This window comes from Ambystoma mexicanum, chromosome 3p, assembly GCF_040938575.1.
Source record: "Ambystoma mexicanum isolate Mex_15411 chromosome 3p, UKY_AmexF1_1, whole genome shotgun sequence".
NCBI lineage: Eukaryota > Metazoa > Chordata > Amphibia > Caudata > Ambystomatidae > Ambystoma > Ambystoma mexicanum.
In genome coordinates this window covers 280,903,492-280,919,569 of record NC_090925.1, presented here as the reverse complement: position 1 = coordinate 280,919,569, position 16,078 = coordinate 280,903,492, and the positions used below count along the sequence as shown (strand labels likewise).

Here is a 16,078-nt window from a genome sequence, read left to right as displayed (position 1 = left end):
TTTATCTTACTATGCGAGATCATATTGGCACTCCATGTATTAAATCTATTACACAGGCGTATTGTCAGTTCATGGGGGATTTCTTTGCTGCTTTTGGACTAAACACATTAAGATAATCATGGTAAGATTCGGCTGTCAGGACATATTTTACTGTTAGATGGTTCCTTTTCCTAAAATACTTCTGAAGCACACAAAGCACTCTTTGTCCTTCTAACCCCTTCACACAGCATTGCTATGAACGCCCCAATGTATTGCACAGTCCTTTCAATGAATATGTGGGGCATGCGACATCAGCGAAGGTACCGAGGAAGGAGATCAAAGGATTTCAAAGTGGATCTGAGCTCCATGCCTTCCCAAGATCAATTTGAACGCAGGTATGTGATGAGGAAAAATATCCAATGCTTCTACAAGCATAGAAAACGTTTTCTTGCAGTCGGATGGTTATTAGCATCTACTATCTCTATGTCACCTACTCCTTAATTAAATATTGTCTTTAAAGGAACAAACATACTCAACTGACTCTCAATGAAGTTTTGTCTTGGTCAGTGGCAAATAGCTTAACAAGACGCGATTAGTGTTACTTATAGGTTCATCAAATCAATCTACCTTGGGGTTGAGATATAAAGCTCATGCTTCCAGTCTAGGATTATGTATTTACAGAATGTCAAATAGTGGTCTATTGATGCTTCCTACAGGCACTGAGTACACCTCATCAGGCTCCTTTGCTTCAATATGTTCCTCATTACTGGCTGCACTTCTATGCACTTCTCTTCACTTGCAGAACATTTCATGGACTAGTAGTGGTTGATCGACCTGCAGTTCCAATCCAATCCCCTTTTCCAATTTTGCAGGTAAGGGTATGGCTATAATAGCTTTAAGTTCTTCAATAAACACAGCACGAGGCACTGCTTGCTGGGCCTCTTCTGTGCAATAGACATTATCCAGGAAATGTATCAAGTGAGCTACATATGCAATCACAAACGTGGGTTATGTTATCTTACTCCAAAAATCCCTCCCACATATTCTAGGGTGTGTGTTATTTACTATTCTAATATATTTGAGGAAAGTGCTTCATTGTTGCCAGGAAGCACATTTGAGTAAATTCCATCCCCTGTCAACATTGTCCATGGTGAAATTGTTCTTGGATACCTCACAATTTGAGTGCCTTTTATGTTGGAAAAAGTGTTTTCCCCCTGACTTGAGTGTCCCACAACTGAGCACAGAAGTCTTAAAAATATGGTTGAGCTCAAGTAATAGCCAAATAACAATTGCTCGGTTTACAAAATGCATTTGCCAATGGCAAAGAGTCTCCCCCAAAATGGCAAACACCTCTATCTCCTATATCTCATTGGTTCCAACCAACACCATCTCTTTCTCCCACGCTCACATCTCTATCTTTTACCACTCTAAACTACATGCAAAATCAACCCTCACACATGACAGGAAGCTGCTTAAAAGAAATATCACTGCTCACTAGTCCGCATGACCACACCACCACATTGCACAGGTTCCATTGGCAAACATCACTTGTACACAGCCTCAATTTAGGGCGCATCCATAAGAAGGCTTAACGAACCTACGCACAAGTTGTTTGATACTCTCCTTCGGTGCATGAGGTTGCAAACCACACCTCTTTTTGGCCACACCGTTCAGCTTCATCTCCCCTAATGTCTTAAGGAAGTAGGCTTCATGTTTCCTTTTGGTCTTGTTACCCAGGTCCTTGAACCAGAGGGAAGTACCTGAAGTTGATTTGCATATGCGGCCCACTTACCCAGAGATGAAATCAGTCTTTTATGGGGTATTGCACAGGTCTGGAAAACACAGTCTACGTTGACGGGAAACTTCAAGAAGATGGATGGGCTGGAATTTGAATTGCAGGGCATGATTGCCAACCTCACTGGGCTTTGTCAAGATTGCCTGATTGAGAAGCAAGCAGTCCATACCGCATAGCAACTGAAGCCAAGGCAAACCCATTTCACTGATTAAATGCAATATTGGAAAGCCACTGTGTTTGCCTACCTATATTTTCTTTAAAGCTCAGTCATTTTTGGGCCCCCCTCATTTGCTTAGAAGGATGGCAACTGTTTTTCAGGATGGCCTGTGACAGAAAGGCAGCATAGATCAACCGACACAAAGCCACCTCAGAGAGAATGCTATAGCTACATAATACATTCCGAAAGCACTAGAACCCTTCCATCCATAATAAAAGGACAAACGTTATTTTTGATGCTTTAAAAGTGCTGGATGTGATTGGCCGGTGACTACGCTATTGAATCCAGATGTTGGAAAACAGATCATATCCAGATCATTCCACTCCTTAAGAACAGCCTCTTGGTGATACTATGGAAAGGAAACAATAATGCAAGGGGCTGATGGCATTGCTTGATATGGTCTTTCCTTTCACCTGGACCTGTATCTGGCAGAGCAAGTTATTTCTGACATGCTTCAGGAATATCCATCGGGCATATCCGTACAAATGTATATCCTTTTAGACATGTGTATTTGGGTGCATCCAGCAGGAGCCTAGCTAGGAAGTAAGAGAGTACTGTACACATTATTTGGGGTTAACAGAGGTCAGCGGAAGGAGAGATACTGCAGAAACCTGTAGACCTTGCCTAGCGGATGATGAAAGATGCCTTTTCCACTCACCTTCTTTGAAGGAGGGGATCCTTTCATCTGGTGGGCATGACAGGCCTGGTTCTCACACCAGACTAAGCAACAGATTCTTGGGTGAAGCTCTTCGATGCAGGTGCTTCAATCTAAGAAATCTTCCTCCTACTCTCATGTTGATCTTGCAGTAAAAAGGATGATGCAAAAAGGCTGCCATGTTCTGAGGTCATGACTTCTTGAAGCTCTTCTCACTGGGGTTATCTGACACCATAAAACACTAGTAAGGCTAGCAAATCAGAAATATAATATACTGCCTCCTTTGAATCCTGAGAAGGCACCACAAATCTAACCTGCCGGTGACTGTGCTGATGTCTTCATGCTGGCACTTCCTTGGTGGCCAACTTAGAGTATGACAGTCTGTGCCCATGGCTGTAAAGAGGAAATGGCGCCATCATGTTTCAAACATATTTATCCAGAGAGGGGAAAGGAGCAGGCAGGCTCCTCCAGCCTCATCACTAAGGTGGTGGAAGAAGGTGCCAAACCCGATCAGGTGCTCATCAGTTTGGATCCAGGTGAATAAAGATATGGACATTGTCCAAATAGAATTGAAGGTGCTAGGGGGGGGTCATAAGGTCCTGCAGATATTTGCAAAACCTTGGGGTAGGCCACCTTGCAGAGCAGGGGGCACTGAAAGGAATTCACTGAGTTTCAGTTAGTCAATACAGTGTTCCAAGACTAAGTCAAAACCACTTGAGTACTTGGCCCCAATGTGCAAGTGCTCCTGTGTAAAGGTGCAATAAACACTTTATAACATACAATGAGGGAATATCCAAACAATTTATTTCTCCAAATATCTCTTCATCTTTGCCTTACAGGAAGAAGGAAATGCAGAACAAATGGAGAGTACCTTTATAAATGGGAAAGGTCAGCTCTTTAGGTTGTGACTCTGCCAAGTTAGGTTCACTGGGAGAGTTTGGGTTATCTGCGGCTTCTGCGCCCGAAGGTTGGCCAAGTTAGAGTTAAGATAGTCTCAACATCATCCAATTTATAATGTAAACTCACAAGTGACGATTTTGTGTAATGTTTTCTATGTAATGATTTTTGTAACATTTGAAATTAGTGTCATCGTATGTCCTACAGACATGGGGCTGGTGCCATTCCGTGCCACATATAGCCCACTTTAATGGTATGATGTCCAAACTGCAATTCCTAAGGCATTTGAAGTCCATTCACTGTAGTTCATTCACTGATAAAGTTGTGTATGAGTGATCATTTTGTGTAACGTTTCATGTCTTGGGAGGATAGCTCAGGGGCAATGTGCTCGCCTTGGAAGCAAGATGATATGGAGCAGCTTCGATCCCTCGCTTAGAAACCTCTGGCTGTTAAGCGCGTTATAAATAACCTATCATATCATATGAGTCTGGCGGCATTACATTGCACATGCATCCGACTTTGATGGTATACTGTCCATATCTACAATTCCTAAGGCGTTTGAAGTTTTTTAACTGACATTACCTGATGAAGATGTGTGATGAACTTTTGTAAGTGTTAAGTGACTGTACCATAACACTTTGAATTGGGGTCATTGAATGCCCTAAAGATATGGGTCTGCTGTCATTCCATCCCACATTTCTCCAGCATTGCTGGTATACTGTCTAACCTTCCAATTCCCCAATGTGAGGGGTGCAAACGAAGCAAGCCCTTGGTGGACTATCCCTACAAGAGTTCAAGCTGTCGAGTTCAATATGCAGCAATCACCGGGGGTTGGGGTATTGGGATTTGTCTAGGCTTCACCAAGGTTTAGGGTGCAGGTTGTCCTCTCTTCTAGGAATATTGGAAACACACAATCACAATTTTGCCTTCTAAGGAAACATTTGGATGCCAAGCAATCATCAGAGGTCACTACAGGCAAATTTTCCTGGGATTCTTTACAAACACACAGATTGCTTCATCCTTGGATCCAAACATTTTATTTAAATGATCACCACACCTTGCTTCGGCTGTTATCTCTTCAGGCTTCCTGAGCTCAGTAATCACTTAGCCATGGATAGGGAACCACTAATCAAAAAAAGTAAGTGAAGCCAGGACAGGACAAGCAAAAAGCTTGAATGCGCTGTGAAAGAAGTACTCGAGCTTTCCTCATGATTTGGGTGGGAATGATAGCAAAGATCAACGCATTTGTCTCGGAAGCAAGACAATGAAGAGCAGCTCCGGTTTGAATCCTGGTCCCACGCTTAGAGACTGTCTCCAGTATTAAGCGCATCATAAAAGATTAATTAAATGCTAACTTCCTGCTACAAGACTGGTTGATTATTAGGCGGCGTCAAGTAAGACATTGAACAGCTTAATCTTAACATATGATGACACTTGCCAATTTGATAGAGTATTATAATAGGAAATGTGTTAGACAAAGAAATGCCAGGCAAAGCACTTCTATGTGTCGTTAACAGCACTGGAACAGGGCCATTTAAACAAAATGCAAACTGCACGTAGCAGCCCACCAACATTTGCACTTGCATGCTGTTCGGTCGCCTGTTTGCAATTTTCAACTTTTGCAAGGCGGAGTACAAAGTATAGACTAAAACAAGGTGAGCATGCCTTTACTCTTTACTTCTACCCACCAATTTGCAAAAAATTAAATAGTGTCCGACAGTTACAATTTGAAGGCAGTGTTTACTAATTGATTTCTATGCAATCTGCCTGCTGATTAACAGCTGCCAATGGGAGTGGATTCCATAGTAGTTGCTTTCATGCGTAAAAATCTTATGCAGGCATAAAATGCTGTGCTCTTCTAAATCGGAGGAGGAAAGTACGGCGGAGATGCAAATGCTGCATGCCTTTTCTCCGCTTTGGAAGAGGAGTAAAATAGGATGCAGAGGTAAAGCAAGGTGTAATCAAGTTACACCTTGCGTTTAGGCCATCTTTTACCGCTCTGTACAGGTTAAACTCCATCCAGTGTAAACCCTTAATGCGTAACCAATACATTGCAGAAAGTTATACACATTCCCTTAGTTTTAGATACAATGCATGATATATGCAGTACAGCACACTTGTGTCAGCCCCACGCCACCCGTTCACTCCACGGAAACCACAGTGGCTCCCTGTGGATAAAGGCCCCAATATATTCAGAAATATTTTAAGCGACATCAGGGTAAATTAAGTGTTATTTACTTTCTAGAAATTGCTGTTCAATAGTGCGGAGCAGGACATTTCGGCGCGGCCGGTTCGGCACGGGATGATTTGGCGCGGCCGGTTCGGTGCAGGAGCCGGTTCGGCGTGGCCGGCGCAGGAGCCGAGCCGGCCGCTCGGCTCGGAACCTGCGAGTTCTTCATGCAGGCACTACAGCTGCGCAGACTACACAGCCCGGCCTGCGAAGGTTGGGGCTTAGCTGCTCGGAGCAGTCTGCTCCGAGCAGCACAGCCCCCACCTTCGTGAGCCCGGCAGATCTAATCTGCCCTGTGCGCAGCACACCAGTGCACATCGCCTGCTGTTTAGGGAAACGTTCAGTGCAGTGCAAAAGTTGACACTCGCACTTTCAGTGAACTGCACTGAACGTTTCCCTAAACAGCAGGCGATGTGCACTGGTGTGCGGCGCGCCAAAACATCCCAGCGCCGAAACATCCTGTCGCCGAACTGGCCGCGCCGAACTGGCGGTGTTGAAACGGGGTGTACTGTCAACAGTGTCCACATTAATACCGGACGCGGTGCAATGCTGCCCCCTAGCGGACGCCTAGATAGCCAACTATAGCCATAGCATTGGGGTCTGCGATTTTCATGTGTTTTTTCTTTCATTTAGTGGAGCAGAGACGAATCAGGTTTTTAAGGGTTATTCCCCATGAATCTGGCATGTTCTGTGGAAAGACACAATGATTTCGAAACACAGACAGTTTAGCAAATTAGTTTACTTTTTCGTGAAGAAAAAAAAATATGCTTAAATAATTAGTTAATCTTTTAAAAAAACATTTTTGACTGTCAAAAAGGTTCACCATAAGAATGGCGATTGCTATCCATGAGGCAATTGTTTCAGCAAAATTCCCCCAATCTGCATTGAGTGCAAGGCCTCTGTTTCATAAATCAAGGCGTGGTTTGTATGGAAACTCTTTCCACTGGTGCACAAAAACTTGGTGCGGTTGTTCCCGGCTCTTGGCAGGCTGGCAACTGCTAGTCTCGGGAGGATAGCTCAGGGGTAACGCGTTTGCGTTGGAAGCAAGACACCATGGAGTAACACAGGTTCAATCCCTGGGTCCGTGTTCAGAAACCTCTGGGTATTAAGCACGTTATAAATAACATATCATATCACATGGGATTGATCTGGGATACCCCGCTATGGAAAACCAGCCACGCCTCTCACTCTGCCACAATTTGGTGACGGGTCACCCCCCAGGGGTGTAGACAGGATAGGGCCTGAGCGGGCAAGGCCCATCCAAAATATGTAAATGCCTACTCTTTTTAATTGTGTAGTTCTGAACAGTCAGCTGTTTTAAACTGTGTACGTTTTTAGATTTGATGTGTTATGATATGCAAAGTCTTTATTGACTGACTGTGTATGTAAATAAATAAATAATTAAATGCCTATTCAGCAGTGCTGAGTGAGCATTTACAGATGTCAATGTGGAAGGTCCTCCAACACAATCTTTGAAGGCAGGCATCTGTCTACACAGGACGTCAGGAATAGATGGTGTGCATTTACGCAATATGTGAGCAGGGTTTCCAATCAGCTGTATGTATACATTGCAATCCTGCATCAAGCTTTTATTCGGGATATGAACTCAGTTTTATAGCTTTAAACTCAGGCCCATATCCAGAAATGTATGTTTTGGGGCTTAGGATTGTAGATAAAAAAAAGAAAGCAAACATGTGAGATATGAGGTGAGATTGCTGTTAAATACTGTGCAGTATGGTGAAAGAAAACACCCAGTACATTTGTTGATTTCTTCAGAATATTAATAATGCTTTTCCTTCCCCTAAACACATTTGCAAATCTAATAGGCAAAAAGTTTATTTCAAAGCACATTCGATAAACTAGAATGTGTTTAAGTACAAGCTAACAGGGGTTGCTCTCCGACTACTCTGCACATGTCAGGAACCAGGAATCTCTCCCTACTTCCTGGTTCCTGGTTCCGGTCAGTGTGGAGCATGGGTGCCAACGTCATAGCAAGCAGCTAAGTAGGCATTGTCTTGTTAAGCCGGGATGGAAACACGAAAGGAAAAGAAAGCATTTTTATCTGTGTCTCTGTGTGCTTAAGGATTGTATGTTTATATGAATGAATGTATACATGTGAGGGATTGTTTGTAAATTCATGCATATGAATTAATGCAGTGTTAAGCGTGTGTGAGTGTGCGTGTGAGTGAGAATGCACAGTGAATGTTCTGGGTGCTCATGTGAATGAAAGAGAAGCTGTATGAGTGCGTGGCTGGTAGGTGTGTGTGTGTGTGTCTGACCAGGGCAATAGTGTGTGCTTGTGTGGGGCCCATGGGGGCATTAGAGCATTAACAATTTTCGTCAAAGGCATGTCATTTTTACAGGCAGTTTTACGCAAAGCCATCTTGATGAGTGTTGTTACATGGAGGAGCGGTTGCTGTGGTGGGAGGGTACTACAATGGGGCTGTCAGCCTGTGTCTTTTTATATTGTGGCATGGAATTTTGTACTGGCATGAAGGGCCAAGCCAACATGAATGTTCTCATGTGGGACACAGGAGGGCATGTTTTCTTACTGTGGTATGGCATGTTGTACTAGCATAAAGGGCAAAGGAAACATTATGGGTCTCATCACAAGTTGAGCAGTATCCCAGTGGTAAATCTGCCGGGATACTGCCTAATGCTAATAGCGCTGCCGCAACTCGGTCCGGCACAATTTGCACGGGATTACGAGTTGTGGGTGGCAGAAAATCCCCATGGGGACCCAACAGCGTTCAGAAGCGCCATTACAGCCAGCGGTAATAGCACCGAAAACGGCCAAAAACTGTCCAGAAATTTACATTTTTATCTCCTGCAAAAAGCTGGTGGTAAAAAGCGCATTTTCTGCCCAACTCGTGATTTGGCCAGCCCTTAAGTGCAGCATTAATACCGTTACCACCACATTTAAGGGCCCAGGCCAAACTCGTGATGAGGCCCCATGAGTTTTCCTACATTGGGCATTTGTGCAGGCCACCATGCAATGATTACTTTCAGTGGCTTAGCATTTCTTACTTGCATTAGGGGCAAATAAAACATGATGAGTGTTCATATATGGGCTGGACGCATTTGTGTAGCCTGCAAGGGCCTGTTTTTTACTGTGGCTTGGCCTTTTTTATACTGGCATTAAGGCAAAGCCAACAGGCGTATGTTCTTATTTGGGGATTCTAGTATATATTGGCAGAGCCAGCATGAACAGCTGTTGTTATAGTATCTACTTCCATTATGGGCAATGCAAACATAAGTATGTTCTTATGTGGCAATACCAGCATAAATAGGATCACCAGCATGGACATATTATGGGCACAATCAGCATGACCTTTTTTACATTGGCATATTATGGGCAAAGGTATATGAAAATGTGTTAGCAAATGTTCCTGTGTATTGTTTTTAACTTGCCTTCAAATAGATTTTTTGGTTCTATGTGAAAATGTCCACAGGGAAAAATCTGTTTTTCTTTTCTTCTTTTTCCTGATTTCACCCACCCTGGCCACTCAGCAGGTGTAGAGGTATGGATGCAGAGCAGCTTTTCAGGGCACGCAGGTGGTCGGTGCCCACCGCTTGAGGATTTGATAGTCAGAAATAAGCTACTGAACTCCCTCTAGTTGTGCTAATAGTACTTTAGTGGCAAGGCTGCGACCAGGTCAGAGTGATGAGAACCTGTGGGAAATGTCTCATATTATAATACTAAGTCTTGGGCATGATAGAGGCACACATTTTACAACTAGCTAGCAACGTTAAAAGTTGAATCTCTGCTCCTGCGTTATTTTTTGGGTACTGATGATACATTTTATGAAAGACAACTGCTCATTTCACACATGTACACTTTCTTCGAACAGGAAGATCAATTCAATTAACTTTTCTTATTTCCCTGTAAGGTATGATTACTTCCTGTGATGTCATTTCCCATTGCGTCTGTTAATGAGTCCCGTCACTTGTTTCCGGACCTGTGCCTTGCACCGATATGCTGTCTACTATGAGTGCATTTGAGGAGTTTGTGAGCACTTACGGTCCAGGACGATGCCTGCGAGCGGCTGGAAATCGTCATCGACCACCTGCCAAACAGCAAAGGGCTCGGGGGCGTTGTCTGGGAGGAGACGCAGAAGGAAGCTGATGGTGTGTTCCTGCGGAAGTCCGTCCGGGTGCACCTCCCTGCAAAGCAAACGCACAGATTACTGACAAGCCGTGGGGCGGGACAGAACATAGTGTAGGAATAAGAGGAAATAAAGAGAGAGGGTAGGGCAGGACACAAGAGAATGGAAGGTGCAAAGAACGCGAGAAAGACAAAAAACGACTAGAGGGAAATGGAAATAAAAAGAATAACAGAAACTAAGTGGGGGTGGGGAAAAGGGGAAGGTGGGGAGTTATGGGGAGGAATAAAGAAAGTAAACATGGAGGTAGAGAAAATGTGATAGATCTGGGCATGGGGGAACAGTGATAATGGTGTGAAAAAAGACAATGTAATGGGCGAGAGAAGGGACAAAGAGCAAAGAGATAAAAGGAAGAGCCAAAAGATAAAAGGAAGAGACAAAGAAAGGAAGAACAAAGAGAACGACGAGTCGGTAAAAAAAAAGACAAGAGATGTCTGAAGATGCTATGTGGAAGTGGGGGCGCAACAAAACATATTTCGGATTGGGGAGCTAACCCTTCAAATGTTGGGAGAGGTGCTAACTTCACAGAGAGTGGGGTAGGGGCAAACGTATTTGTGTGGGGGGCATCTAACTTCTTTACACTTTCTAATGAGACTATTCTAGTGCAGTTTCACTCTCCTTTAAGTCTGAAATCACCCACTTAAGGACTACTGTGAGAATGAGCGGTCCCCTGTCCCCTCTCTACCCTTCCAATCGCTCCTATGGCATGCAAGTACTAACCCCACATCACGATTTCAATTGGCTAAAAATGTATGCATATGAATACAGGTGCTAACAGCTAAGCCCACTCTCCGTTTAACATCCGTGTCCTGTCCTGTCCGGCAATGGCTCTGTAGGTTAGCCAGGTTGAGTCAACATCAGAGGCGGATTTTAACACTCACCAGGCAGACAAACGGCGAGTGGGCCCCTGTGCCGGCCTGGCCGCCCTACCTCACCCCTTCCCAGCCAAACTGACTTTGGCAGAGTATATCTTTCTTATCCTATTCCTGCCAGATGCCAGCATCCAGCCTGGAGCCACGTCTCTCAAAACAGGAAGATGATGTGCTCCAGAGCCCCTCGAGTTCCCGATGCACCACCACAGCTGAGGCGTGCGGGCGACCGGGGCACAGGTGTACTACTGAGGCAGTCAGTAAGCCTCTGGGTGAACAACCGACGCAGGTCAATAACATGCATTAGCTCAGTGGGCACAACCAACACCACTAATATGCATCATCCAGTTAAAATATAGAAACAAAAATATTTTGTAGTACTGCTTAACCTCTAGATTTTGCTATACAATTATTTAGATGAAAATGAAGTCCCTGCAATGTCAGGGACAGCATGCCACAGTTCAAAATCAGGGGAGCTGGGCACGAAACCAGTATACCCATGCTTTCGCTTTTTTGCTACTTTCATTAACACGTGTGTGTTGTTGCAGTTTACAATGCAACTTGGATATTCATATAAAGACCACACATAAAAGGTTTGTGGCAGCACCTGTGCGTTATGCATCCCCCCAACCGTTCTACTGCCTCCTATAAGGGTGTGTTACTCAGACCATGTAAGTAGCAGCCTGGGTTCTATATGCCCATCCTGGAAGGTGTTCTATGTGCCTAGTCTTGCTGGGGCTCCCTGTGCCCAGCCTGGACCCCACTCTTTTTTCCCAGCCTTGTGTGGGCTCAACCTGCAGTGTCTTCTACCTGGGCTCTGTATGGGCTATGGGTGTATGCCCAGCCTGGACTGGGATCAGCCTAGTTTAGCTTCTGGGGTATGACCACTCTGGACTCATTTGTGTATGCCCAGCCTTGCTTGGGTTCTCCATGCGCTCCCTGGCCACTTATGCCCACTCTGGCCCTGTGTCTGTATGCCCAGTCTGGACTGGGTTCTGTGTGTATGACAGCCTGGACCTGGTTCTGTATTGCCCAGTTTAGGATCTGTGTGACCAGCCTGCACTGTATTGTGTATGGCCACTGCAGACTGTTCTTTTTGGGATTTCCATTTTTTGGCTTGGTTTCAGTATGCCCACCGACCCAGCAGGGCTTTTTCACGAGCCCAAGTCCTACAAAGGCTGCAGCACTGTGTCACCACATTCCCTGGCTGCTTTCTCTTACACTGCCAGTTAGCTTGACCGGCTGTGCAATTGTCATGGCGGAGGTTGTGGACTGAACCATTTTTGTCTACCTTAGGGGTCACATGAGCCAAGCCTGGTTAACAGGGCCACCTTAGTGCTACAGAAGCGAGGATGCAGAGGGCCCGCCTGCTTCCATTATCTCTCATATAGTTATCTGTAAAACTGTAATACATAAATCAAGGAGTTTGACAGAGCCGTTTAGGAGAAGGGATTGGCTGCCACCCACAACTCCAGTCCTCTAGAGCCCTTCCCAGATTTCCCAGATTTTTCCATCCAAGCTGCACTCCTTGGCTATCTTTTCCCATGCCTTGGGGGCTTCCATTCCCAGCCTTTGTGCCCCACGCTGTCAACCATCCTCCTCCTGCCCCTCCACCACATAGGGGGTGGCCACCTTCCCTTGGCAAAATGATTTTGCAAGCCACTTTAAGCTCCATAACAATAACTTATACACTTCACATTGAAATAACACGTTAGGACTCTTTAGAGTCCGAGGCGCTGACTGTTAGACTTTTCTTTGTGGCCTGCCTGGGATTTTAAAGGCCCTGTACAGCAAAAGACCTACCGACTCCCTCATTCCAATGGTATGGTTTGACATGAGAAACATTACGTAAAATAACATTATAAAAGTGACATTGACCTTTGCTACTCTATGGCATCATTGGTATTAACATTAAGAGGTGTTCATGTGTAAGCCAAGAGGAGTTTGTTGTACACTGTATGAATATACAGTATATTATTAATGTGTAACAATGTAGCTCAGTAGGTTGAGCAGTCGCTTTTGAGATGTGTGTGTGATCGGCAGGTCGAAGACACTAAAACTGGCAAGGCCAACTGAGCTTTTCATCCTTCTGAGGTCAATAAACCAGTACCAACTTTGGTTGGGTGATAATTGTATGTGAATAGGTTCTATGTATAGTGGTTTGGTGAAAGAGCTATTTAAATATTTAAATAACCAATAATTATCATTAACTCGAGTTTAGTGACTCTTGAGAGTGCATAACAAAGGTTGAAAACTGAATTGCTTTTATGGGCTACCAATGTTGATAGATCAGGCATGATGAGATTGCATGATTTGCCCAGGATTACACACTTTGTTTAAATAGCGAAACCAGGATTTTGTCCCAGGCAGAGATGTAAGAACTTGACCACATATCTTAAAAGTTATACTTCATATCAGTATTTGCTAAGGTTTGGTAATCAAAGGGTTAAATAATCACTTGTCTAGCGACGCCCTGAAAAGTACACAAATCACATAGTAATTTAACCTCACAATATGTGTACATCATGGAAGTGGGTCAAGCAAAAAGAATGTGATATATTCATTTTTCCCAACCTGAATGCAAGGTTTTCATGTGTAAGCCAAGAGAAATTTATGCTGTGCACTATATGAATGAACAGTATATTATTAATATGTAACAAGTTGGCTGAGTGGGTTGAGTGCTTACTTCTGTGATTTGTGTGTGATCTTCAGGTCAAAGACTCTAATACTGCCATGGCCAACTCAGCCTGTCATCCTTCCGAGGTCGATAAATCAGTACCAACATTGGTTGGGTGATAAGTGTATGTGAATATGTTCTATGTATAGTGGTTTGGCGAAAACACTATTTAAATAACCAATAATTATCATTAACTAGAGTTCAGTGACTCTTGAGTAGATTTTATTTCATAGCAAAAGTTGGAAACTGAATTGCTTTTATGGGCTCCCAATGTTGGTCGATCAGGCATGATGAGATTGCATGATTTGCCCAGGATTACACACTTTGTTTAAGTAGCAAAGCCAGGATGTTGTCCCAGGCAGAGATGTAAGACGTTGACCACATATCTACCCGGGTATACTTCATATCCGTATTTGCTAATGTTTGGGAGTCAAGAGGTTAAATACTTTGTTTTCTAGCGATGCCTTGAAAAGTACACAAATCACATAATACAATAACATGACAGAACATTGTTATAACATTGTTATAGAAACAGGTCAAGCAAAAGAATGTGATTATGCATTTATTTTGCCCATCCTGGATGCCAGGTTTTCCTGTGTAAACCAAGAGAATGTTGTGGTGTGTAATATATGAATGGACACTTTATTATTAATATGTACCAACACTATAGTTTAGGCTCACTCTTTTAATTGCATCTGTGATGTTTAATGATATTTCACATGTGTGGGGTAAGTACACTGGGGACATGCAGAAAAATGGATCTGGATGCTGTAGAAATTATGTCACATCCTAGGATGTCTTCCCATTGCCCATGTTAATAAGGCCCCCATTTTTCTTCTTTTTAAGACTTGCCCTGCCACGTACCCATCTGCGTTAGTCATCAAACACTGGATCCAACTAACCTTCTTCGAGCCATTTTTCTAGGAAATTGTGGGTCTTGATAAGCTGTAAGTAATTCTCTATTAGTTTCAGGCTTGATCATCTAATATTAACATTGATAGGAAAGCCTGCTGAGGAGGCTCCGTTTTTTTCCAGTTAGTCAGACCCATAAACACAGGTAACTGTAATAAAGTCAACTTTAATTAAAAAGGCTTTTGCCTGGAAAGTTCGCCATTGTGCACTTGTAACCAAAATTAACTTAGCCCACCCTAAGCTCTGCCTCCATGACCCGCCAACCTAGGGCCCTTTGTCAGGTGCTGCCCACTGTGCCCTTTGCGTTAAATCTGCCACTGTTCAACATAGCCCAAGATTTCGGATTTCGGCTGAAGGACGGTCAGCTCAACAGTGTTGCGCCACTGTGTGGTAGGCAATGGAGTATGTGAGATAAAACGAAGGTCTTCGCTGCACTCTGTGGAAGAGGACGCATTACTTCTTACAGTGCAAGCAAAGACGCTATGATTTTAACTGTTCCCTCTGCCCCACCGCCCCCATTCAAAGACAGCTCAAAATAAAGTTGGTATTCACGAACATCACCAGGCTCGCCTTTCCTTTTCTTAGTAGGCTAGTGCAGGCATCTCCCAGTCCCTCCTCTTCCTCACCATCCACGGACGTGCCACTCCCTCGAGACGACCTCACAGGTAGGCTCAACCTCCCCTCCTCCTCAACCTCACTCATTACTCCCAAAGTGCACCCTTCACACCTTTCACTCCTACCAACCATAGCGCTCTACCTCCCACTACATCCACGCTAGAACCCTCCCATCCTCTCCCTCTTCACCATGCATGGGCCTCCGATGACCGTTCATGGGCCTTTGGTGGGTAGGCCCATCTCATGTTGCTCTCTGGAAGATGTCGAGTACTGGTGTGATTTAGACCTGGGATCGGCCTACTGTAGCTATGCTGCACCTGTAATGGGTGGACAAGAGGATTATACTCCCTGAAGTGGATTCTCTGTGTCTCCCCTGTAAGGACTAGACCGGGGTTGTCCATGAAAAAAACGAAGAAAAATAAATCGAAGAAGAAAAGACCCCATTTTTTGGGGACAAATTACCAAAATATTTTGGGGGGATTTTGTGCACTTGAAAAAAAAAAGAATGCGGGGGAGACCCCCATTCCTTCCACCCACCACCGCTGCCTCAAGATATACTGTTAACACACTCCCCAACTATTTTTTTTTTGTAAAGTGCAAACGTTTCGAAAGAAATCAGCCAAAAAAATGCAGCAATTTCTTCCTCTATTTTATTGGATTCGTTTTTTTCTGTGGATACCTCATTTAACTCATTTTGCCTTTAAGGGACCAAGTAAGCTGAAGAGAAATCACTCAAAATCTGAGGTGCCACTTTTCAGGAGGGCGTCTGCAACCTCTGGCTCTCAAGATCTTCTGGACTACAACTCCCAGCAGTGCACACCCATATGGTCAATAGTGAGGGATCATGAGAGTAGTAGTACGAACTGCATGTTGCGGATTTCTGGACTACTGGATGGAGCCCGAATGTTTGGCTTACTCATTAAACACACATCAAGCAATACCATGTTCCGTTTAAGTGGAAGCACATCCACGGTTGAGGGAGTACCCCAATAAGGAAGCACGTGCACAAGAAGTGGAATGTATAGCACGTGTGGGTATGGACACGAGAAAGGACATACACAATGTGGAA

The 16,078-nt window shown here is 44.1% G+C and overlaps 1 protein-coding gene across 1 annotated transcript in view; it reads right to left on the bottom strand.

Annotated features, from left to right (window-relative positions):
- The window catches only part of COL20A1 (collagen type XX alpha 1 chain), a 686,383-nt gene that overhangs the window by 211,551 nt on the left and 458,754 nt on the right, over positions 1-16,078 (bottom strand). Inside the window, exon 26 of the mRNA XM_069650801.1 lies at positions 9,795-9,937. Coding sequence (XP_069506902.1) covers positions 9,795-9,937 — 143 coding nt within the window. The remainder of the gene's footprint in view (positions 1-9,794; positions 9,938-16,078) is intronic.